General features: G+C 42.5%; 1 protein-coding gene across 1 annotated transcript in view; it reads right to left on the bottom strand.

Moving 5' to 3' along the window:
* The window catches only part of GIT2 (GIT ArfGAP 2), a 66,782-nt gene that overhangs the window by 14,452 nt on the left and 32,150 nt on the right, over positions 1-20,180 (bottom strand). Inside the window, exons 13-14 of the mRNA XM_007954965.1 lie at positions 5,271-5,413; positions 3,248-3,397 (exon numbers count right to left, since the gene is read on the bottom strand). Coding sequence (XP_007953156.1) covers positions 3,248-3,397; positions 5,271-5,413 — 293 coding nt within the window. The remainder of the gene's footprint in view (positions 1-3,247; positions 3,398-5,270; positions 5,414-20,180) is intronic.

Raw genomic sequence — 20,180 nt, 5'->3', positions numbered from 1 at the left:
TTTGTTTGTTTGTTTAAATCGAGGGAACCCAATTATGGTAAGTTTGCTATCTTAATGTATCTCGAAGAGAAGCGTAAGCCTATGGAACTATGTTTATATCTTCATCTGAACACTCCGCGTGGCGTGCTGGCTTCCCTCTGGTCAGCGATCATCTTTCAGCCAGGGCTGGAATTTTTGACCTCTCTCTCCTTGGGTTTTGTCAAACAAAAACACGCCCATGGTGCTGTTGGCTTCAAGCACTCTAATCTGCCTGGCACCAGCCCATCTTAGTTTTAGAGACTGTCATTTGGAAGCCCTGCATGTTCCTTCCGCTCCTCACCAGCAGGCTGCTTCACGGTGTTTGAAGGATTAGAGTTAAGGGGTCGACAAGGATTCATGTTACTCTTTACGTCTGCCGTGTTAAACACACACTGAGTCCATCCTGCACCATGTTCTTTCCCCTCAGGTGCGCCTTCATCTTCCGCGACCATTTATAAGCTGGGTGTGGTGTGAGGTCAGCTGTCTACTCTTTGACAGTAAGTGTGAAATCTGACCAAGTTGCCAAGGTTTAGGTTCACAAGCAACTGTATTGGCTCGAGAAGATCATAACTTTCTCAATAGCAAACCCATTCAGTGTTAGAAGTTACTTTTAGCTTTTTTTTAGAAAGCACCGATCTGTGGCAAATACACCAATAGGAGCTCCTCTTCATTAATTAGCATCCTTTCCAAGCAGCTGTTAAATGTGAAAGATCAAACACAAATCATGCTACTTTGTTAAATATATATATTTATGTATATATACATATATATATATAAAACTTTACCTAACTTTGAAATAAAACCAATACATCTTTGCAAATTAACCAACTCTATGTACTTTCTGTGAATCATTCAGAACCTCTATGAAAGTGTGACTTCCTGCCTCATCCACAGAAATACTCAACCTCAGTGTCCTAAGAGTGACCCACTATGGGATGACAGGCAGCTTCTACTCCATAAAGGCTTTTGGGGTATAACTTCTATCTGCCAACTCCCTTTCCAAAGAAAGAACAGCTGCAAAGTGACAAGCAGCCACTGAAAATTCCTATATTCCAGGATCCAGACAGGCATAAGGTGCCTGTCAAAACTATTTACCAAGGGACCCATGTCCTAAAGTGAACTGGCCACAGTCCAAAGAGTTACATCACTACCAGGCTTCCTGTACCCAGGGTGCGGTGGGTTTGGACACTCTTGTCTACATGAAAATTTCTGCTATAGGCTTTTAACAAGGCCATGAAATAAGAAACTATGTGAACATTTTTCAGGCCTCTGCAACACGCAGCCTGGATTTTGTCTGAATGTATCTTGATAAGCAAAAGTTCCTGGTCTCAAAGTATATGTGAACTGCTGTATGAAAAGTGAATTTACTCTGTAAATCTTCACCCAAATCCTAAAAAAAAAAAAAAAAAGTTCCTGGTCTCAATTTTTATAAATTTTAGTCCTCTATATTTAGAGAGATGTCTTTGGAAAATTTTAATGATATTTATCTTAGTAATGCCTGGGCTACCCTTTTTGGTTTGGGAAGAGTGTAATAGTAAACAGAAGTTACAAATCCTTCAATAGGCTCAGCAATCAAAAGCTTTTCTAAGACTGGGAGAGACGATCACTGAACAATGGCAAATTGCTTCCCTCTGCATTTTCTTAAAGATGTCTAAGACATTTACTGTCAGAGATGTAAGACTATTTCTGGTGCCTTCTACAAATACTAAAAAGAGCACTATGGAATTTAAAAAGGTGATGTTTTAGTAGATTTATTGACAATGGCAAAGTCAGCATGTTTCAGAGAAAAGTCTTGTCAACAAAATGATTAGTTCAATTAGTGGGACACACTATGATCCATTAACAAAAAGTGTTTCAGAAAAGAGAAGAAATGCAAGTCCTATCTGTCAGGGCAAAGAGTGCCTCGTATCTCGAGGAAAGGTAAAGGGCTGCGAGCATGCCAGACTGTGAGGCGAGGGCCACAGCAGCCTCACTCCTGGCCACTCACCAGCCCGCAGTGAGGCTGGTGCACAGAGTGAGGGTTTTCCCCACAGCCGCCAAGCACCCGCAATGCCAATTCCAGGTAATTGCCTGATGAGAAGGATTGGTATGTTTGGAGTTTGACTGATTCTCTTTGCCTTCTAATTGTAGGTATGTAAGCCCTTTATCTCAGAAGGACTCAACATCCCAACGATCCCAGACCAGACCCTCAGCAAAGGTGTGTGTAGTTCCCTCCCCTGGCCTTCCTTTAGGAAAAGGGGCTGTCACAAATGAAGCACACCATGGCCTCAGTTCGTAATAGGATCTGAAACACATCACTCTTCAAATCACAGCGTGAAGACACAGGCTGTACACATGGTTTGTTTCTGTTTCAGGGAAGTGGACAAAATCCCATTTTTTAAGAAAATGGAACAATGGGAACAATACCTATAAAATCTTAGGCATAATCTAGAATTTTTCAACTTCCTTTTCTTAGCATTCTCATCAAGAATGACATTCATAATCCTCCTCTTGAGTGTACGCTTTGCTATTAGTAGCCATATTCCTTTTACGGGTTAACATACTCAAGTATAACTGACTTTCTCAAAAGATACTGAATGAGAAATGCTGAACAAATGGGATAGTTTCTTGCTAGCACATAGTTCTTGCTAATGTAAATGAACTATTTTCATATATGTATCAAGGACCCACTGTGTGGCAGGCCCTGCTCTAGGCTCTGAGGACATCACAAATAAGTACTGGTGAAAAACAAAGTGGGATGTGGAACAGGGCTGCCAGGGTAGAAGTGGTTAACAATTCTGAGCAAGTGTGACCTGCCAAAGCAGCCCTTGCGTGCCACAGGGTGGGGTCTGCACATGTACATGCCCCGTGCTCGTCTGCTCCGGCTTCATGGCGTGACTGTTTGTTAAAGTTAGTGACAGGAAGAATCACAGCCATGCAGTGGTACTCAGGGTCCCAGGAAGCACAGAACAGCACAAGTGTTGCTGTAACTAACACCAAGACTTACTAGGTCATTAGTTACCTTTCTCCTACTTGGGAAACTCACTCTGGATATATTTAAAATCAAATAAATCTTAACTGAAATATCTAAACACATCCTGCTTCCAAACAGATAGCCTGGCCCAAAGACATTCAGGTCTGTTACAACACATGTTTTTCTTCCCTCTGGCCACAAGCATTGTGCCTGCAGTTCTACCTCATACTACAGGATGAATGAGTCAATCACCCTGGCAATTTATGAACATGTTACCTTTTTCTGCATAATTCTCAGCTCGTCACTCAAGTTGTTATTCACCTTCATTAGCTGTTGTATTTTGGCCTCAGAAGCCACTAGAGCGTTTTTGACCTCCATAAATTCTTGTACAGTGACTGGTCCATCTGATAAATCTGAATCTAGGCTCTAAAAATAAATTGGGGAAAACGTTCACAATCTGAGTCGATGGTAACATTAAAGAGCAACAGCTAGAGCATTTCAAATTCTGACAATGCCAGCTGCATGCACAATCCAGCCAACCAAATCCAGGCTTCTGAGAGTAGCACTAGCTGACATAATAGGGTTGTGATAACACTTTAAAAAACCTAAGCCACTATTTTCTAACAGAACAGGCAGCGTGTCTACAGAGCCTCTCCAATAGGGGCTCTTGAAATGACTCTGTCTTGTTTGCCTTTCTCTTGTTCATTCATTTTTCTCTTTTGTTTATCCTTTCACTAATACCTTCACTCCATCAGATTTTTATTGCATATCAGAAGTACAGCAGGCAGTGTTCCAGATGCTCAGGACAGATCAGAAAATAAAACAAAGATTCCTGCTTCCATGGAGTTTACATTTTCAGCAGAGTGAGAAAGATACAGAAGGAAAGGAAGTAGATACAGAGGATGAGAGAAGGTGATCAGTGTTGCAGAAACAGAAGACAGAGCAGGGTAAGAGAGCTGAGCAGCTGAAGTCAGGCAAAGGGGGGTGCACTTTCATTAGTGAGTGGGTCAGCCTTTGAACAGGGGGAGATGTGAGCAGTAGCTGGAAGGAGGTGAGGACAACAGTCCAGGCAGAGGGAGTGGAGTGAGCAGGGCAGAGAGGCCCGCAAGTGGGTCAGAGTTGCCAGACGGCCTGTCAATGTGGGGTGTGTGTAGGGGTCTGTGTACAGACACCAGCTTTCATTCTGGGTGCAGCGAGCTGCCTCGGGGAGTCTGGGCAGGGGGGAAGTGGCTGTGGCTGTCCTTCTGGGTTCCCTGTGGTGGCCCGTCATGCTCATAGTCACGTGAGCTGGAAAATTTGGATGCATCCTTGTTAAGTTAATCTCCTCGCATCCGATGTACTGCCAAGACCTTTCTAGTCTCTCTTCCTATCCACCCATTCTCAGATGTTTGCTGACACCCTTCCATGGGCCAGGTCCCAGTGAGGTCCTGGGGATTCAGCAGTTGACTCACTCGTGAGCAGTCTCTCCCCCAGCCAGGCCCTCCTCGCTCAGGCCCTAGGGGGCATGTATCTGCTCTTCAAGAGGACCATCACCAGGCTCCCTGCCTCTACTCTCTGACCCCCCTGCAGTCCTTCCAGACCATGGCTCTGATCACTGCATTCCTGCTCTGCCTAAAGCTACCTGAGTTCCACACACCTGTAGGAGTCTAGGCCGCTCCATGGCACCGTATTCCTTCCTGGTGTGGTCCCAGCCCTTGGCTGCAGTTTAAGTCTCACTCTTTTTAGGGTTTTCCTCCTTATGAATAGGTTTTCTCCTGGACACCCTGGCTTCCCCATTCCCTCTGCTTAGACCACCCTGCCTGCCACACCATCTCATTTAGCAAGCCTTTCCTGACACCTCTCAGCAGTACATCATCTCTCCTTGTCCTTAGGCTTCTGTTTGTGCTTCTGGTGATGTGTGTCACTTTCTACCTTTTACTGCAGTTAGCTTACCTACTAGGTGGTGTCATCCTCACAGAAAAGTGACTAGGTCTCACTCAGTACAGATCATTCTCCAGAGAAGTCACTCCATTTGTGTTATTCATCCTAAGAACATACCAGTCTCTACTTGCCAGTTTTACAGACTCACAATTGTAGACCTGCTGTGATTCAGCAACTCACTGTGGGATGAAAGGGCCCTATTTTTAAATATCTGCTCCCTCTCCCTTTTGGTTGGCCCAAGCTAGTAGTGACCCCAACTTGAGCTGATAGCACCTTTCACAGGCCTAGCTCTGAGGTGATCTGCAAACAAGGCAACTTTTCAGGAGAAACAGTTTACAAAGAGACATGTGCCATTTCTGTGTGAAGTGTGAGATCCTACCTTCTGCCTGTTTGCCTTGCTTGCGGTGGTTTCCAAATCCGTGTCTTCATCTGATGCCACACTGTCATAGTCCGGCTGGTCATTGTCTTGACTCTCAACACTGTGCTGGTTACTGATTGTTTTCAGTATGAGCTCCACATTTTCTACCAACAAATATACACAACGTTAACTCAGGGTTGTAAAAAACAATTCCATTCCACTACTGGGAGGAATTTGGGGTTTAGTCATTTAAAGAACTGAAAATAAAATGACGGAATCAGCTATGTCAAACTCACACGTAGATGCTGGTAAGATGGTGCTGTGAACACACTTTTCCGAAGCCCCAAGGAAAGGGCATTCAAGCTTTGAGAGAGAGACTTTGAATTGGGTAACAGAGGAAAGGGAGCTGCAAACAGGCAAGAATTAGCAAATCAACAAGTCGCTTCTCCCACCGTCCTGCACCTCTCTCTGTTGGCACCTCAGCCAACAGGCTGTCAGCTACTATGAACTGCGAAGACGGCCCCATTTTCCTAACCTTCCCTAACCACCACAGCCCCTTTCTGTACAAAGAGACAGGAGCCCAAGCATCTGCCTTAAAACCAACAAGGCAGACCTCCTCAGGGGCCCAGCTGGAGTATGCTAACACCTCCTGCATCCAGATACTGTCACCCACGAGCCTGCTCTGAACTGTGACAGAGATTCCTGCAGGAGCCTGCTCCCACAGTCAGCACTCTACCCACATCCCTATGTGCCCCATAGCTCTGGCCTCTGAAAGAAGTAGGACAAATCTCTCTGGGGGCCAGTGAGGGTTGGTCTGCTCCCACTTCCAGTTGTCACTGAGGACTACTAACTGTGGCTGCTGTGTGCTACGAAGCAGGAGTCTTAGGTGGAAGAAGCACAACACAGACAACAATCTACCGGGGTACTCTGAGCAACAAGGCCGACCTCATGGGGATCTGACCCTCTGCTCCAAACTGCCACAGAAGGCCCAAAGTGGAATCTGCTCCCACAGGCACTCTACCTGCATCCCTGTATACCCCACAGCTCAGGGCTCTGAAACCAAGAGGACCGACTTCCCTGGGGATTAGTTTGGCACTGAGTCTGCCATGTGCTAGGAAGGAGGCATCTTCAGTGGAAGCTGTACCTATAGTCAACACACTACAGGGTAGGCTCTGATAGCAACAAGACAGAGATCTCCGGGGTGCATCTGGAGTGTGACAACCCTCCCCCATCCATAGCTGTCAGCTACAAGGTTGATACAAACTCTTATAGAAGGTTCCCTACAGTGGAGTGAGGAGGTGGGTCACTTAAGTGAAAACTGCCCCCCTCAAACAACACAGGGTCACTCGGGCACTGAAACCAACACAGATCTATCATTAGTCCATCCAGGGAGTGCCAGCCCCTCCTCCTCCTGAAATGAAGTTTAGTTGGCCTGTGCTTCTGCTGAATGCCAGCTCAGGTATAATCAGCCCCCACAAAGCAGGGAAGGAAAACGGGTGAAACTGGAGGGCAACACCCAGCCCTGAAGAAGGCTCGCTGGGTATGGGTTTCCCAACTGAAAACGTGGCTACAGAAACAGAGAAGGAAAGGTAGTTATAACCAGAGAGAGAGAGAGAGAGAGAGAGAGAGAGAGAACTGCACCTCCTGGTGGACAGATTGATTAATATATGGTATCTGCCTGAGTGGTGGTCCCATGGTATCTGCCTGAGTGGTGGTCCCTGCTGGCGAACAAACTGCCACAGTGCATCCTCTGGCGTGTTTGGGAGAGACTGAAAGATCCGGAACTTTCAAATCCTAATTAAACCAGGGAAGGAGAAGGAACTGTTACAGAAAGCAAGAAAAAATGGTAAGCAAAGGCCAAAGGCTTTCCTCATCTATGGGTCTTTTGCAGAAGAAATATGGGCAAAAACACCAAATACTGGGGAAAACTGAGGAAGTGAATACCCTTAAAAATTCCAATACCTCAACAAAAGAATCACAAGACACAAAGAACAGGCCAACTATGGCTCATCCAAATGAACATGACAAGGAGAATGAAAGCAAATCTAGGGATGACCAAATGATGAAAAAAACAGAGGAATATAATATAATGACATTAAACATAATTAAAGAACTATGGAAAAACATAGACATAGGTCTAAAAGAAATAAGGAAAACAATGTATAACAAAACAAAGATCTGAAAACAGAGATATTACAACTGAAAGGGATAATAACTGAAAGGAAAAACAAGAGTAGGACTTACCAACAGATTTAATCAGACAGAAGAAAGAATCAGTGAATTAGAGGATATGACAGTTAAAATTACAGACACTGAAGAGTAACAGAATAGAGGCTCAAGAGGGTTGAGCACAGTTTAACAGAAATATGAGACTACAAGAGACCTAATATACATGCCATGTGAATTCCAGAAGGAGGTAAGAGAAAAAGGGGAAGAAAAAATTATGCTTCCCTCAATATCCACGATATGTTCTGTGAAATAGGACATTACGTGACTTAGATGTTATGGGAACACCACATAAAACCTTGTGAGAGCTCACTTCCAGTTCTGTCACCACCACTGCTGCCACTATTGTCGCCACTTCTGGAGCTGCCGGCAGAGGAATGGGCAGTGGTGGGAGTGGAGCAAGAGGAAGAGAGTAGGAAGAGAATGGAATACACTCAGCCATGTGTACTGATCTACCCACCTGAGTAGCTGGAGCATCCTGGGGCCCACAGTCCCCACCAAAGTAGCCTGCCTGACGGCTAGACAAAGACCAAGCGCCTACACTCAGAGCCATGTCCTCTGCCTTACCTGCTTATTTCACATCCATGGTCCGGTGCTGCAAAAGTCTAGGTTTGGGACCTTTAAAACCATTAGGGGAACCAAAGATGCATGGAAACAATTAGTCCAAGGAACCGGTAGACCATGCAATCCTCAGCCTGTATGACCATGATACCAGAAGAACTAGATGGTGCCTGGCTACCACAGTCAACCACTCAGAGGAGAATAGGTGCAGGAGATCCTGTACAGAGTGGGAAAACAATGTGGAACAAAACTTATAAAAAAAAAGAAAAAGATCAAATTTGATGGTTGTCTGATAAAGGCTGGTGAGACCCCTGAGATTATGGCCCCAAGATACTCTTCGGGTCTGGAAATGAACTCACTCCTGTGGCTTCCAGCCAAACTACAGATGGCCTGTTGGAGTGAACATTTATAGCAGGTAGATACACTCCTTGGAGTGATCAATCATAGGAGAACAGAAGGGCAGTGTTTGTACAGGAAGATAGCTTAGGAGGTGGTGCATGGGAGGGAAGGACCCAGGGAAGAGGTAACCACAGGGAGGAAGTAGGAAGAGAGCTGTTACATTGTGGGGAATTGGAGTCAATGTCACAAGACAAAATGTGTATGAACTGCTGTATGGAAAACGAATTTGCTCTGTAAACTTTCACCCAAATCACAATAAAAAGTAGAAAAAAGAAAAAGAAAAAAAAACCCAAACTATTAGAGGGAAATGATAATCAAAAGGAGACCTGCTTTACCTTTTAAAAAACAAAAACAAAAACACATTATCCTCCCATGGACATATATACAGTTGGATGTTACCAAAACAGATGCTAAGCAATGTATACATATGTGTTTTGAAGAAATAATGGCAAAAAACTTCCCCAGTTTAATGAAAGATGTGAATCTACAAATCTAAGAACCTCAAAGATCCCCAAGGAGGATAAAATCAAAGAGATCTACACCAAGACATATCATAGTTAGACTCTCAAAAACTAAATAAAAAGAGAATCCTGAAAGCAGCAACAGAGAAGCAAAAGGTTACATACAAATGATTTCTCCTCAGAAACACTGAAGGACAGAAGACAATGGACTGAGATACTTAACAAGGATGCATCCAAATTTTCCAGCTCACGTGACTATGAGCATGACGGGCCACCACAGGGAACCCAGAAGGACAGCCACAGCCACTTCCCCCCTGCCCAGACTCCCCGAGGCAGCTCGCTGCACCCAGAGTGAAAGCTGGTGTCTGTACACAGACCCCTACACACACCCCACATTGACAGGCCGTCTGGCAACTCTGACCCACTTGCGGGCCTCTCTGCCCTGCTCACTCCACTCCCTCTGCCTGGACTGTTGTCCTCACCTCCTTCCAGCTACTGCTCACATCTCCCCCTGTTCAAAGGCTGACCCACTCACTAATGAAAGTGCACCCCCCTTTGCCTGACTTCAGCTGCTCAGCTCTCTTACCCTGCTCTGTCTTCTGTTTCTGCAACACTGATCACCTTCTCTCATCCTCTGTATCTACTTCCTTTCCTTCTGTATCTTTCTCACTCTGCTGAAAATGTAAACTCCATGGAAGCAGGAATCTTTGTTTTATTTTCTGATCTGTCCTGAGCATCTGGAACACTGCCTGCTGTACTTCTGATACGCAATAAAAATCTGTTGAAGTAAAGGTTCTGACCCAACAGAACTAAAGAGAATTACAACAGAATAGTATGAACAACTGTATGGCCAAAAACTGGATAACTGAGATGAAATGGACAAGTTCTAAGCCACACTGAATCAAAAGGAAATAGAAAAGTCCCAGCAGTGCCGTAACAAGTGAAGAGACTCCAGCCTCCACAACCCTGATACCAGAAGACCTAGATGATGCCCAGCTACCACTGGTGACTTCTGTGAAAGGGATCACAACAGGAAGTCTTGGATAGAGGGGGAGAAAAATGTGGAACTCAAAATAATAAAAATGGCAAGGCTTATTGGTATAATAGAGATTGGGGAACCCCCAAAGACTATGGCAGCACCCGTTAAGCATGGAATCTAACTCACCTTCAGGGCCTCAACTTTTAGCCTAATAATAGGCAGGCCTACAAGGTGAACAGCAACATCAGGGAGGTATGTACTCCCTAGAACAACCAACAAAACAAGATCAAAAGGGCAGCTCTTGCCTAAGGATAGAGCTCAGAAGGCCAGAAGGGATAGGAAAAGACAAATGGAAATGATAAACACCGGGAGGAAGTGGGAAGAGTACTATTAAATTGTGGGAATTGCAGTCAATGTCACAAAACAAAATGTATATAAACTGTTGAATAGAAAGCCAATTTGCTCTGTAAGTTTTTATCCAAATCACAATAAAAAGTGCAAAAAATATAAACAAAAAAACTACTGAAGAGATGGAATCAATGATCAAAAATGTCCCAACCAAAAAAAGCTCTGGATCAGATGGCTTCACTGGGGAATTCTAACAAAAATTTAGAGAACTGACACCAATACTATTTAAAGTCTTTCAAAAGACAAAGAACAAAGGAATATTCCCTAATTCATTCTATTAAGTAACCATGACATCCAAACCGGACAAAGACCACCAGAAAAAGGAAAACTACAAGCCAATACTTCTTATGAATATAGATACAAAAATCCTCAACAAAATACTGGAGAACAGAATCCAACAGCATATAAACAGTCATATACCATGACCAAATGGGATTTATTTCAGGAATGCAGAGATGGTCCAACATTAGAAAATGAATCAATGGACTATACCACTACAACAGAACAAAGAAAAAGAACTATGGATGCAGGAGAGGCAGCTGATAAAACCCAACACCTTTTCTTGATGAAAACCATAAAGAAGATTGGAATATCAAGACATGTATGATAAGCTAACAGTCATATTTAGTGGAAAAAGACTGAGAGCTTTCCCCTTGAAATTGAGAATAAGACAAGGGTGCCTGCTCTCACCATTTCTATTCAATATTGTATTAGAAGTTCTAGCCAGAGTAGTAAGACAAGAAAAAGAAAGAGAAGGCATCCAGATTAGAAAAGAAGTAAAGTTATCTCTATTTGCAGATGATATGATCCTACACATAGAAAATTTCAAAGAGTCCATAAGAAAACTTCTAGAGCTAGTAGAGGAATTTAGCAAAGATACAGGGTACAAAGTCAACAAACAAAAATCAGATGAGTTTCTATACAGCAGCAATGAGAAATCAGAAAGGCAAATTAGGGAAGTAATTCCATTTATAATAGCATTTAAAAGAATAAAATACCTAAGAATAAATCTAACCAGGGACATGAAGGACTTATAGAATGAAAAGTATGAAATACTTTTGAAAGAAATTAAAAAAAGACTTAAATAAATGGAAAAATGTTCCATGTTCATGGATTGGAAGCCTTAATATTGTTAAGATGTCAATCCATCCAAAGTGACCTACAGATTCAATGCAATCCCAATCAAAATTGCAACTGCCTTCTTTACAGAAATCGAAAAAACAATCTCCAACTTTATATGGAATGGTAAGAGGCTCCAAATAGCTAAAACAATGTTGAAAGAGAAGAACAAAGTAGGAAGACTCAGCTTTCTGATTTTAAAACATGCTATACAGCTACAGTAATGAAAATAGCCTGGTACTGGTATAGCAATAAACACACAGACCAATGGAACAGAATTGAGAATCTAGAAATAAACCCACATATCTATGTTCAACTGATTTTTAACAAAGGTGCTAAGTCTATTTAGTACTTAGTACTTAGGTACTAAGAACAGTCTCTTCAATAAATGGTGCTAGGAAAATTTGGATTTCCACATGCAGAAAAATGAAACAGGATTCATGTCTCATACTATATACAAAAATAAATTCAAAATGGACTAAGGATCTAATGTGCAAACTAAAACCACAGAATTCTTAGAAGAACAAGCAGGGGCAAGGCTGTCAGGCCTAACTTTCACCAATGGATTATCTAATAGCAACACAAACAGCAAAAGACAAAATAATGGGACTTCATAAAAATTAAAAAATTTTGTTTATCAAAAGAGTATACCAAAAAAGTAAAAAGACAAGCTACTAGCTGGGAGAATATCTTAAGAAACCGTATGTCCAACAAGAATCTAATAACCAAAATGTATATATAACTTTGACAACTTAACAATAAATAAATAACCCAATTATAAAATGGGTAAAGAAATTGAATAGACATTTCAACAAAGAGGACATTCGAACGGCCACCAAATACATGAAAAGATGCTCAGTGCCATCAGCCATCAGAGAGATGTGAATCAAAACTACAGTGAGGTAACATTTCACTCCCACTAAGATGACTAATAAATAAATAAATAACAAACGTTGGGAAGGATGTGGGGAAACTGGGACCCTTATCCATTGACTGTGGGAATACAGCTGTTGTGGAAATGTGGCAGTTCCTCAAAAAAACTAAAAACAGAACTACCATGTGATCCAGCAATTCCACTCCTAGGTATATACCAAAAGACGTGAAAGCAGAGACTCAGAAAGAGACTTGTTACTCAATATTCATTGCAGCACTATTCACAGTAGTCAAAAGGTAGAAACAATCTAGATGCTCATAACAGATGAAAGGGTAAACAAAATGTGGTACATACATACAATAGGATACTACTCAGCCAGTAGGAGAAATGAAGTCTTGAGACATGCCGCAGTATGGCACAGGAAGATACTATATTGAGTGACATAAGTCAATCAAAGAAGGACAAATATTGTGTGATCTCACTTTTATAAAAAGACAAAAAAGGAGAAAAAACTTTATTAGTGGTTACCAAGGGCAGAAGGGAAGGAGACAGTGTGTGTGTGTGGGGTTAATGGTGATAGAAAAATTGCACTGATTAAGGGTAGGTTTCCATAGCTGATAACTGTGATTGCTGTAAACAGGTTGTACAGGCAGTCCCTGGGTTACAAATGAGATCAGTGACTAAGTGTGTCTTTAAGCTAAATGTGTAGGTCAGTTGGAACAGGCACGTATAGTTCTTATTTAGCCTTATTTTAGTGCAAGAAAAGGCCTGAAGCCTTTCCAATAACTTAAAGTTGCATGAGCAGCAAGTGAAGGTGATTATGATGAAAATTTACTGGCAGTAGGGGTTGGGTCAATTATTTAAAAGAGAGAGAAAATTTATGTAACATTAAAAAGCTAGTACCAGTTGTCCATAAATCAGATGCTCATAACCTGGGGACTTCCTGTACACCTTTAAAAAACTGAATTGGCTAAAGCTATTGATATACTTATAACAATGACAAAAAAAAAAAAAAAAAAGAGTCATTGCTGAGGCTAAGTAGGTACAACCAGAAGCTCATGGGAACTGGTTTCTTGGTTTGGATTTTTAGGGTGATGGTTTTATGGGACATCCCAGTTAATTGGCCTAATTAGTGCTTCTGTTCTACCTCCTAATTCATAGTGTACTGTCTTGGTCTTAAAAGCTTGCAAGCAGTCATTCAAGGCACAATGATTAGTCTTATCCCCACAGAACAACAGAGGAAGAGCCAGGAAGAGGGGAGGATAAGGAATGTGTGGCCTCTATGAACAACCGCCTCCTCTGCCATGAGACCAGAAGAACTGAATAGTGCCCAGCTACCTTACTGAACATTTTCACGAAAGATTCCATGGAAGAATCCTGATCAACAATGGGAAAAATGGACAAGAGAATTTCAAATTATCATGGATTCTAGACTTCCTGCAGTCATAAAGGCTGGATGAACTCCTGGAACTATTGCCCTGAAATAATCTTTGCCTTAAGCCAAAAATATCCTCTGAAGTCTTCTTAAAACCAAATAACAGTTTAGCTTAATTAGTAGAAAATCTCTCTCTCATCTGTCACTCTGTCACCGTACCAGAAAGAACTAATCAATATTCTACTGTAAAAAGTCAAAAAAGATTGATACATGGAAGGAAATTTTCTTTGTTGGTTACCAGGGGTGGGAGGGAAGAGGAGGGAACACTGTTAGATAGGTAGAGACAAGTGTTGATTCGGGTGAAGAGAAGGGCAATGTACCAAATGTGAGTGGTCAACACAGAGGTGAATGGGAGGTACAGACAACAAAAATGAACCCTTTTGCACATATAGTACTGCGTTGTCAGTGATGGTAAACATGAATATATGGGGTGGATAGATGGGTGGACAGGCTGAACTATTAAGTATGTCTATGAAGGGGGGAGTGTGCCCATGACCATGTATAAGGTTGGCAGAAAATGTTTCTACAGGTGTATTTGTATGTTCTGTAAGAATTCCCAGGTATATAGCGGAGTTGACAAGGGACAAGGTTGTAGTTACTTCTTGGCCACAGCCAGCTACTCAGAGGGAGTGAGTTGTTGGACCTGTGGGCTCGGGATCACAGTCGCACGGGACAGCAAGCTCAACTGGCATAACATACTACACAAAAACATTGTTCCACATCCTACTTTGGCAACTAGAGACTGGGATCTTAAAAGCCTGCAAGGAGCCATCTAGATGCAATGATGGGTCCCTCCTCATCCAGAGCAAAAAGAATGAAGAAAACCAAAGATGCATGGAAACAATTAGTCCAAGCGACTGTTACATCATGTGATCTTCAGCCTATACGACTATTAGACCAGAAAGAACTAGATGGTGCCCAGCTATCACCGTCAACCACTCGGAGGGGAATCTATGTAGGAGATCCTGAACAGAGTGGGAGAACAATGTGGAGTAAAACTCAAAATCATTTAAAAAAAAGGGACTAAGTTTGCTGATCTGATAAAGCCTGATGGAATCACTGAAACTATGGCCCCTAGCTGCCCTTCAGGTCTGGAATAGAACCTACTCCCATGGCTTCCAGCCAAACAAAAGACAGGCATAAGAGTTGAACATTTACATTAGCTAGACACACTCCTTGAAGAGATCAATCATGGGAGAATAGAAGGGCTGTATATGCACAGGGAGACTGCTCGGGGGCAGGAGTGCATGGGAGGGAAGGACACAACGACAATGGTGTTGCATTGGGGAAATTGCAGTCAATGTCATGAGACAAAGTGTATGTGAGCTGCTGTATGGAAAGTGAATTTGCTATGTAAACTTTCATCCAAATCACAATTAAAAAAAAAAAAAATTAGTCAACATTCAAGCATTTCAAGAGGTAGTATATGATGAAGAACCAATGATATTGAAGGAAAATGTCCAAGTTGCACAGAAGGCACTGGCAAAAAACACAGCTCCAGGAAACGACAGAATATCAACTGAGATGTTTCCACAAACAGATGCAACACTCAAAGTGCTCATTTATTAATGCCAAGAGATTTGGAGGATACCTACCTGGCCAACTGACTGGAAGAGGTCCATATTTGTGCCTAGTCCAAAGAAAGTGATTCAACAGAATGCAGGAATTACTGAATAATTATCATTAATAGCACATACAAGTGAAACTTCACTGAAGATAATCTCAAAAATGACTGTAGCAGTTGACATAGACAGACAAGTGCCAGAAATTCAAGCCTGATTCTGAAGAGGACATGGAATGAGAAATATTATTGCTGATACCAGATGGATGGCTGAAAGCAAAGAATACCAGAACGATGTGTGCCTGTGTTTTATTGACTATGCAAAAGCTTTCCACTGTGTGGATCATAATAAATTATAGGTAACATTATAAAGAACGGGAATTCCAGAACACTTAATTGTGCTCATGAGGAACATGTATATAGACCAAGAGGCAGTTGTTCAAACAGAATAAGGGGATTTTAAACACAGCTTAAAATCAGGAAAGGTGTGCATTAGGGTTGCATTCTTGCATCATACTTATTCAATCTGTATGGAGAGCAAATAACCCAAGAAGCTGGACCATACAAAGAACACCACATCAGGATTGGAAGAAGACTCATTAACAACCTGTGATATGCATATGCCACAACTTACTTGCTGAAACCGAAGACGACTTGAAGCACTCACTAATGAATATCGAAGACTACAGTCTTCAGTACGGATTACACCTCAACATAAAAGAAAAGTAAAATCCTCACAACTGGATCAATAAGCAACATCATGATGAATGGAGAAAAGGTGGGAGTTGTCAGGGATTTCATTTTACTTGGATCCATATCAACACCCATGGAAGCAGCAGCCAATAAATCAGACAATGTATTACTCTGGGCAAATCTAACGCAAAAGACCTTCAAAATGTTAAAAAGCAAAGATGTCACTTTGAAGACTAAGGTTCTTCTTACCCAAGTGGGGTGTAGTAAATTACCTGGTATGGCTTTTCTAGCCATAAGTCTTTGTAAACTCTGTGGTGGAATTTGCTGTGAGCAACTGAGGAGCTCCTGATTGTAAATGTTATCCACTGGGGATATTTCTATTGGGAGTGGCACAAAGCAATGTTCTGGGAAGTTCACTCTCTCTCAGGTGCTTAGAATTCTGATGTTATGATTGGCTAGTTTGGCCACTCTGCCAGGCTCAAAAGGAGGCCTCCTAGAGGCAGAGGTCTCTTTGACTGCTGTCTGGGAAGGACATGCTGCTGAGAGAAATGCACTCCTGAGAGACACGCGCTGCTGAGAAAGAGACACCAAGAGACATGCACTGCTGAGAATGAAACACCAAGAGACGCACATTGCTAAGGAAGAGACACCGAGAGACACGCACTGTTGGGAGAGAGACTGAAAGAGACCGTTGGCTGAGAGACAGCAGGCCGAGAGAGACTGAGTGCATTCCTAAACTTGAATTGTAGCCTGGTGCTTCCCTAATAAACCCCATAATCTGTGAGTTCTGTGCGGCCTCTGCAGTGAATTATCAAACCCAGCAGAAAGGTGGTGAGTGCAGCGGGAGGAATGGTTAGTGTCAGGGTTGGTGAAAGGGCTGGAGGGAGGCAGCATGTCTGGCCTTGCAGGAATAGGCCTTGGGCTATTGATGGCGATTCTGTCTTCCTTTTGTGCAGTCAGAGGAAGTCAGAAGATGTGGTCTCCTTGCCTCTTTAGCATAAAGTCATGGTATTTTTAATAGGTTTATATGCTTGTGAAAGCTGGACAATGAATAAGGACCATAGAAGAACGGATACATTTGAATTATGGTGTTGGCAAAGAATACTGAATATATTATGGACTCCCAGAAGAACAAACAAATTTGTCTTGGAAGAAGTACAGCTGGAACGCTCCTTAGAAGCTAGAATGACCAGAGTTTGTCTCTTGTACTTTGCTCATGCTAGCAAGAGGGACCAGTCCCTGGAGAATGATATCATGCTTGGTAAAGTAAGTTTTGCAAAAAAAATACAAAAGGGGGGAAAAGACTCTCAGCAAGATGGATCGACACAGTGGCTGCAACAATAGGCTCAAGCATAGCAATGATTGTGAGAATGGTGTAGGATCAGGCAGTGTTTCATTCTGTTGTACATAGGGATGCTATGAATTGAAAATGACTTGAGGGCACTTAGCAGCAACAGTAGAAAATGTTCACCTTGATTACTATGCTCTTCTAAGAAGTGTTTGTTGTTGTTATGTGCCGTCCAGTCAGCCCTGACTCCTTGGATTTCCGAGGCAGTATCACTACGGAAGTAGACTGCCCAACCTTCTTTCCAAGGAGTGGCTGGTGGGTTTGAACCGTCAACCTTCTGGTTAGCAGTCAACTGCCTTAGGCAGCAACTCAAAAGATCAGATAGGAACCCTAAGAGGCAGTGAGTTTATGTTAATGGGGGAGGAACAACTCAGAAGGGTGAGAGCAGTTACACAACTCGAAGGATGTAATCAGTGTCCCTAAATGGTATGTGTAGTTACTGTTCAATTGGTGTATATTTTGCTGTGCACCTTCTCAGTAACAACAAAATACATGTAACCTTATATCTGATAAGGGCATAATATCCTGAATGTATTAATTATCTCCTACAGCTCAACCACAAAAAGCCACACCACCCAATTTAAAAATGTGCAAAAGACTTCAAAGTTTTCTCCAAAGTTAGGCAAAAAAAAAAAAAAAAAGAAAGGGGGGGACCAGGTTTGCTGGTCCAATGGAGCCTGATGTAACCACTGAGACTATGGCCCCTAGCTGCCCTTCAGGTCTGGAATTGAACCCACAACTGTGGTTTCCAGCCAAACAAAGTACAGGCATGTGAGTTAAACATTTACCTCAAGTAGACACACGCCCTGGAAAGAACAATCATGGGAGAAGGAAGGGCTGCTTATGCACAGGGAGATAGCTCAGGGTGCAGAAGAGTATGAAGGGACGGACACTGGGAGGAGGTAACTATGGGGAGGAAGTGGGAGGGGAGCTGCTGCATTGTAAATTTTGGTCAATGACATGAGACAAAGTATATGTGAACTGCTGTATGAAAAGTGAATTTACTCTGTAAATCTTCACCCAAATCCTAATTAAAAAAAAAAAAAAAGTTTTCTCCAAAGTTATGTAAATAGTCAATAAGGACATAAAAAGATGTTCAAGTCATTAGTATTGTTGTTGTTATGTGCCGTCAAGTCGGACCCGACTCATAGCAACCCCTCCTTGGGTTTCCGAGGCAGTATCACCACAGAAGTAGATTGCTCCATCTTCCTTCGAGGAGTGGCTGGGGATTTGAACCACCAGCCTTCTGGTTAGGAGTCAAGTGCCTTAGGCATTACGCTATAAGAGCTCCTCATTAGTTATTAGGCAAATGCAAATCAAAACCTCAATGAGATACAAGGCACAACAATCAGTTTCTATTAACCTGGAACAACAGAGGAAGAAGGAGAGTCAAGAATAGAAGGAGGTACTGGAATGTGTGGCTAACTGCCTCCTTGAAAAACTGCCTCCTTTGCCCCAAGACCAAGGGGCTGATGGTGCAGTAGGGAAGGTATTTGGCTGCTAACCAAAAGCTCACTGGTTCAAACCCACTAGCTGCTCCTCGGGAGGAAGATTAGGCAATCTACTCTGTAAAGTTTTACAGCCTTGGAAACCCAATGCCACTAACTCAGTGGCAGAAGGATTTTTTGTGTGTTTTTGCCACAAGACCAGAATAACTAGATGGTTCCTGGCTACCGTATGAGAGCTTAAATTCTAAAGCACTTGCAGTTGTGGAAGGTGTGGTCTATAGTGGGAGCCCTAAATCCATTTTGAGCCTTGACTTAAGTTTCAGATGCCATTTGGGTTCTTTCTGACCATAAAGCAGCATGTGGCTGTGCACAGAGAAGTTCCAGAACAAACCCAGTAAGGGGCAGTGTGCCCTCAGGAGGAGTACAGTCAGAAGTAGATGGTGCTCACACAAAGAACAAGGGAACTTGCCTCAGAGTGTCCTTTTCCACCCGAAATTAAGGTTGGGGTCTTGCTATTGTTTAGTAACACCACCTTGGGGCTAAGAGTCAGGCTGCAGAGTCATGAGTCCCAACCTGTCTGAAACACCACCTAGCCAGGTAGTCAAGGGTCAGAACCAATCCTGTAACCCTTTTCTATCTTCAATTATTATGTATCCCAATCACGGTCTTTTCCCTGCTTCTGTAGCCCTACCTGTAACTGTGACGAATCCTTCTATCATCAATCATGATTTTGTGATGACTTAAAATCGTATCTAATTAGCCACATGGCCATGACTCAGCAGACTCCATTCAGCTTTGTCAGGATGATGGTTTTCCTCACTCAGGATGATTGTCTTTGTTTTATCTTTGTTCTGTCCAAGGCTTAATAAAAGTGTCTCCATAAATCTGTTTGAATGTTGGGTCTCTTTTCCCCTAATGAGAGCTCTGGTGGCATAGTGCCTAAGGCATCTGACTGTTAACCATAACGCTGGCGGTTCAAACCCAACAGCCACTCCTCGGAAGGAAGACTAGGCAATCTACTTCTGTAGAGATACTGCCTCGGAAACCCAAGAAGGAGTTGCTATAAGTCAAAATCAACTCGATGGCAGTTGAGTTTTGTTTTATCCCCCTAATATACTACCACTACTGAATATTCTGATCAAATATTCCATAGAAAAATATTGATCAAAAGAAGGAAAATACAGAACAGAATTTCAAATTCTCATGGACTCCAGACTTTCCGGAGCCATGAAAGCAGGATGAAGCCCTGAAACTATTGTCCCAAGATAATCTTTAGACTTTAAACTAAAAATAGTCCCTGAAGTCTTCTTCGGACCAGATATGAGTTTAACTTCTATTTTAACTATGAGAAGAGTCTGCCTTGAACACTGTGCTCTTTTAAGAAGTATTTGGATGGGATCATCAACATTCTTTAGGGAT

The sequence above is a fragment of the Orycteropus afer genome, unplaced genomic scaffold, assembly GCF_000298275.1.
Source record: "Orycteropus afer afer isolate SDZICR_OR568_19922 unplaced genomic scaffold, OryAfe1.0 scaffold00487, whole genome shotgun sequence".
NCBI lineage: Eukaryota > Metazoa > Chordata > Mammalia > Tubulidentata > Orycteropodidae > Orycteropus > Orycteropus afer.
This window is presented reverse-complemented; position numbering and strand designations above follow the sequence as displayed.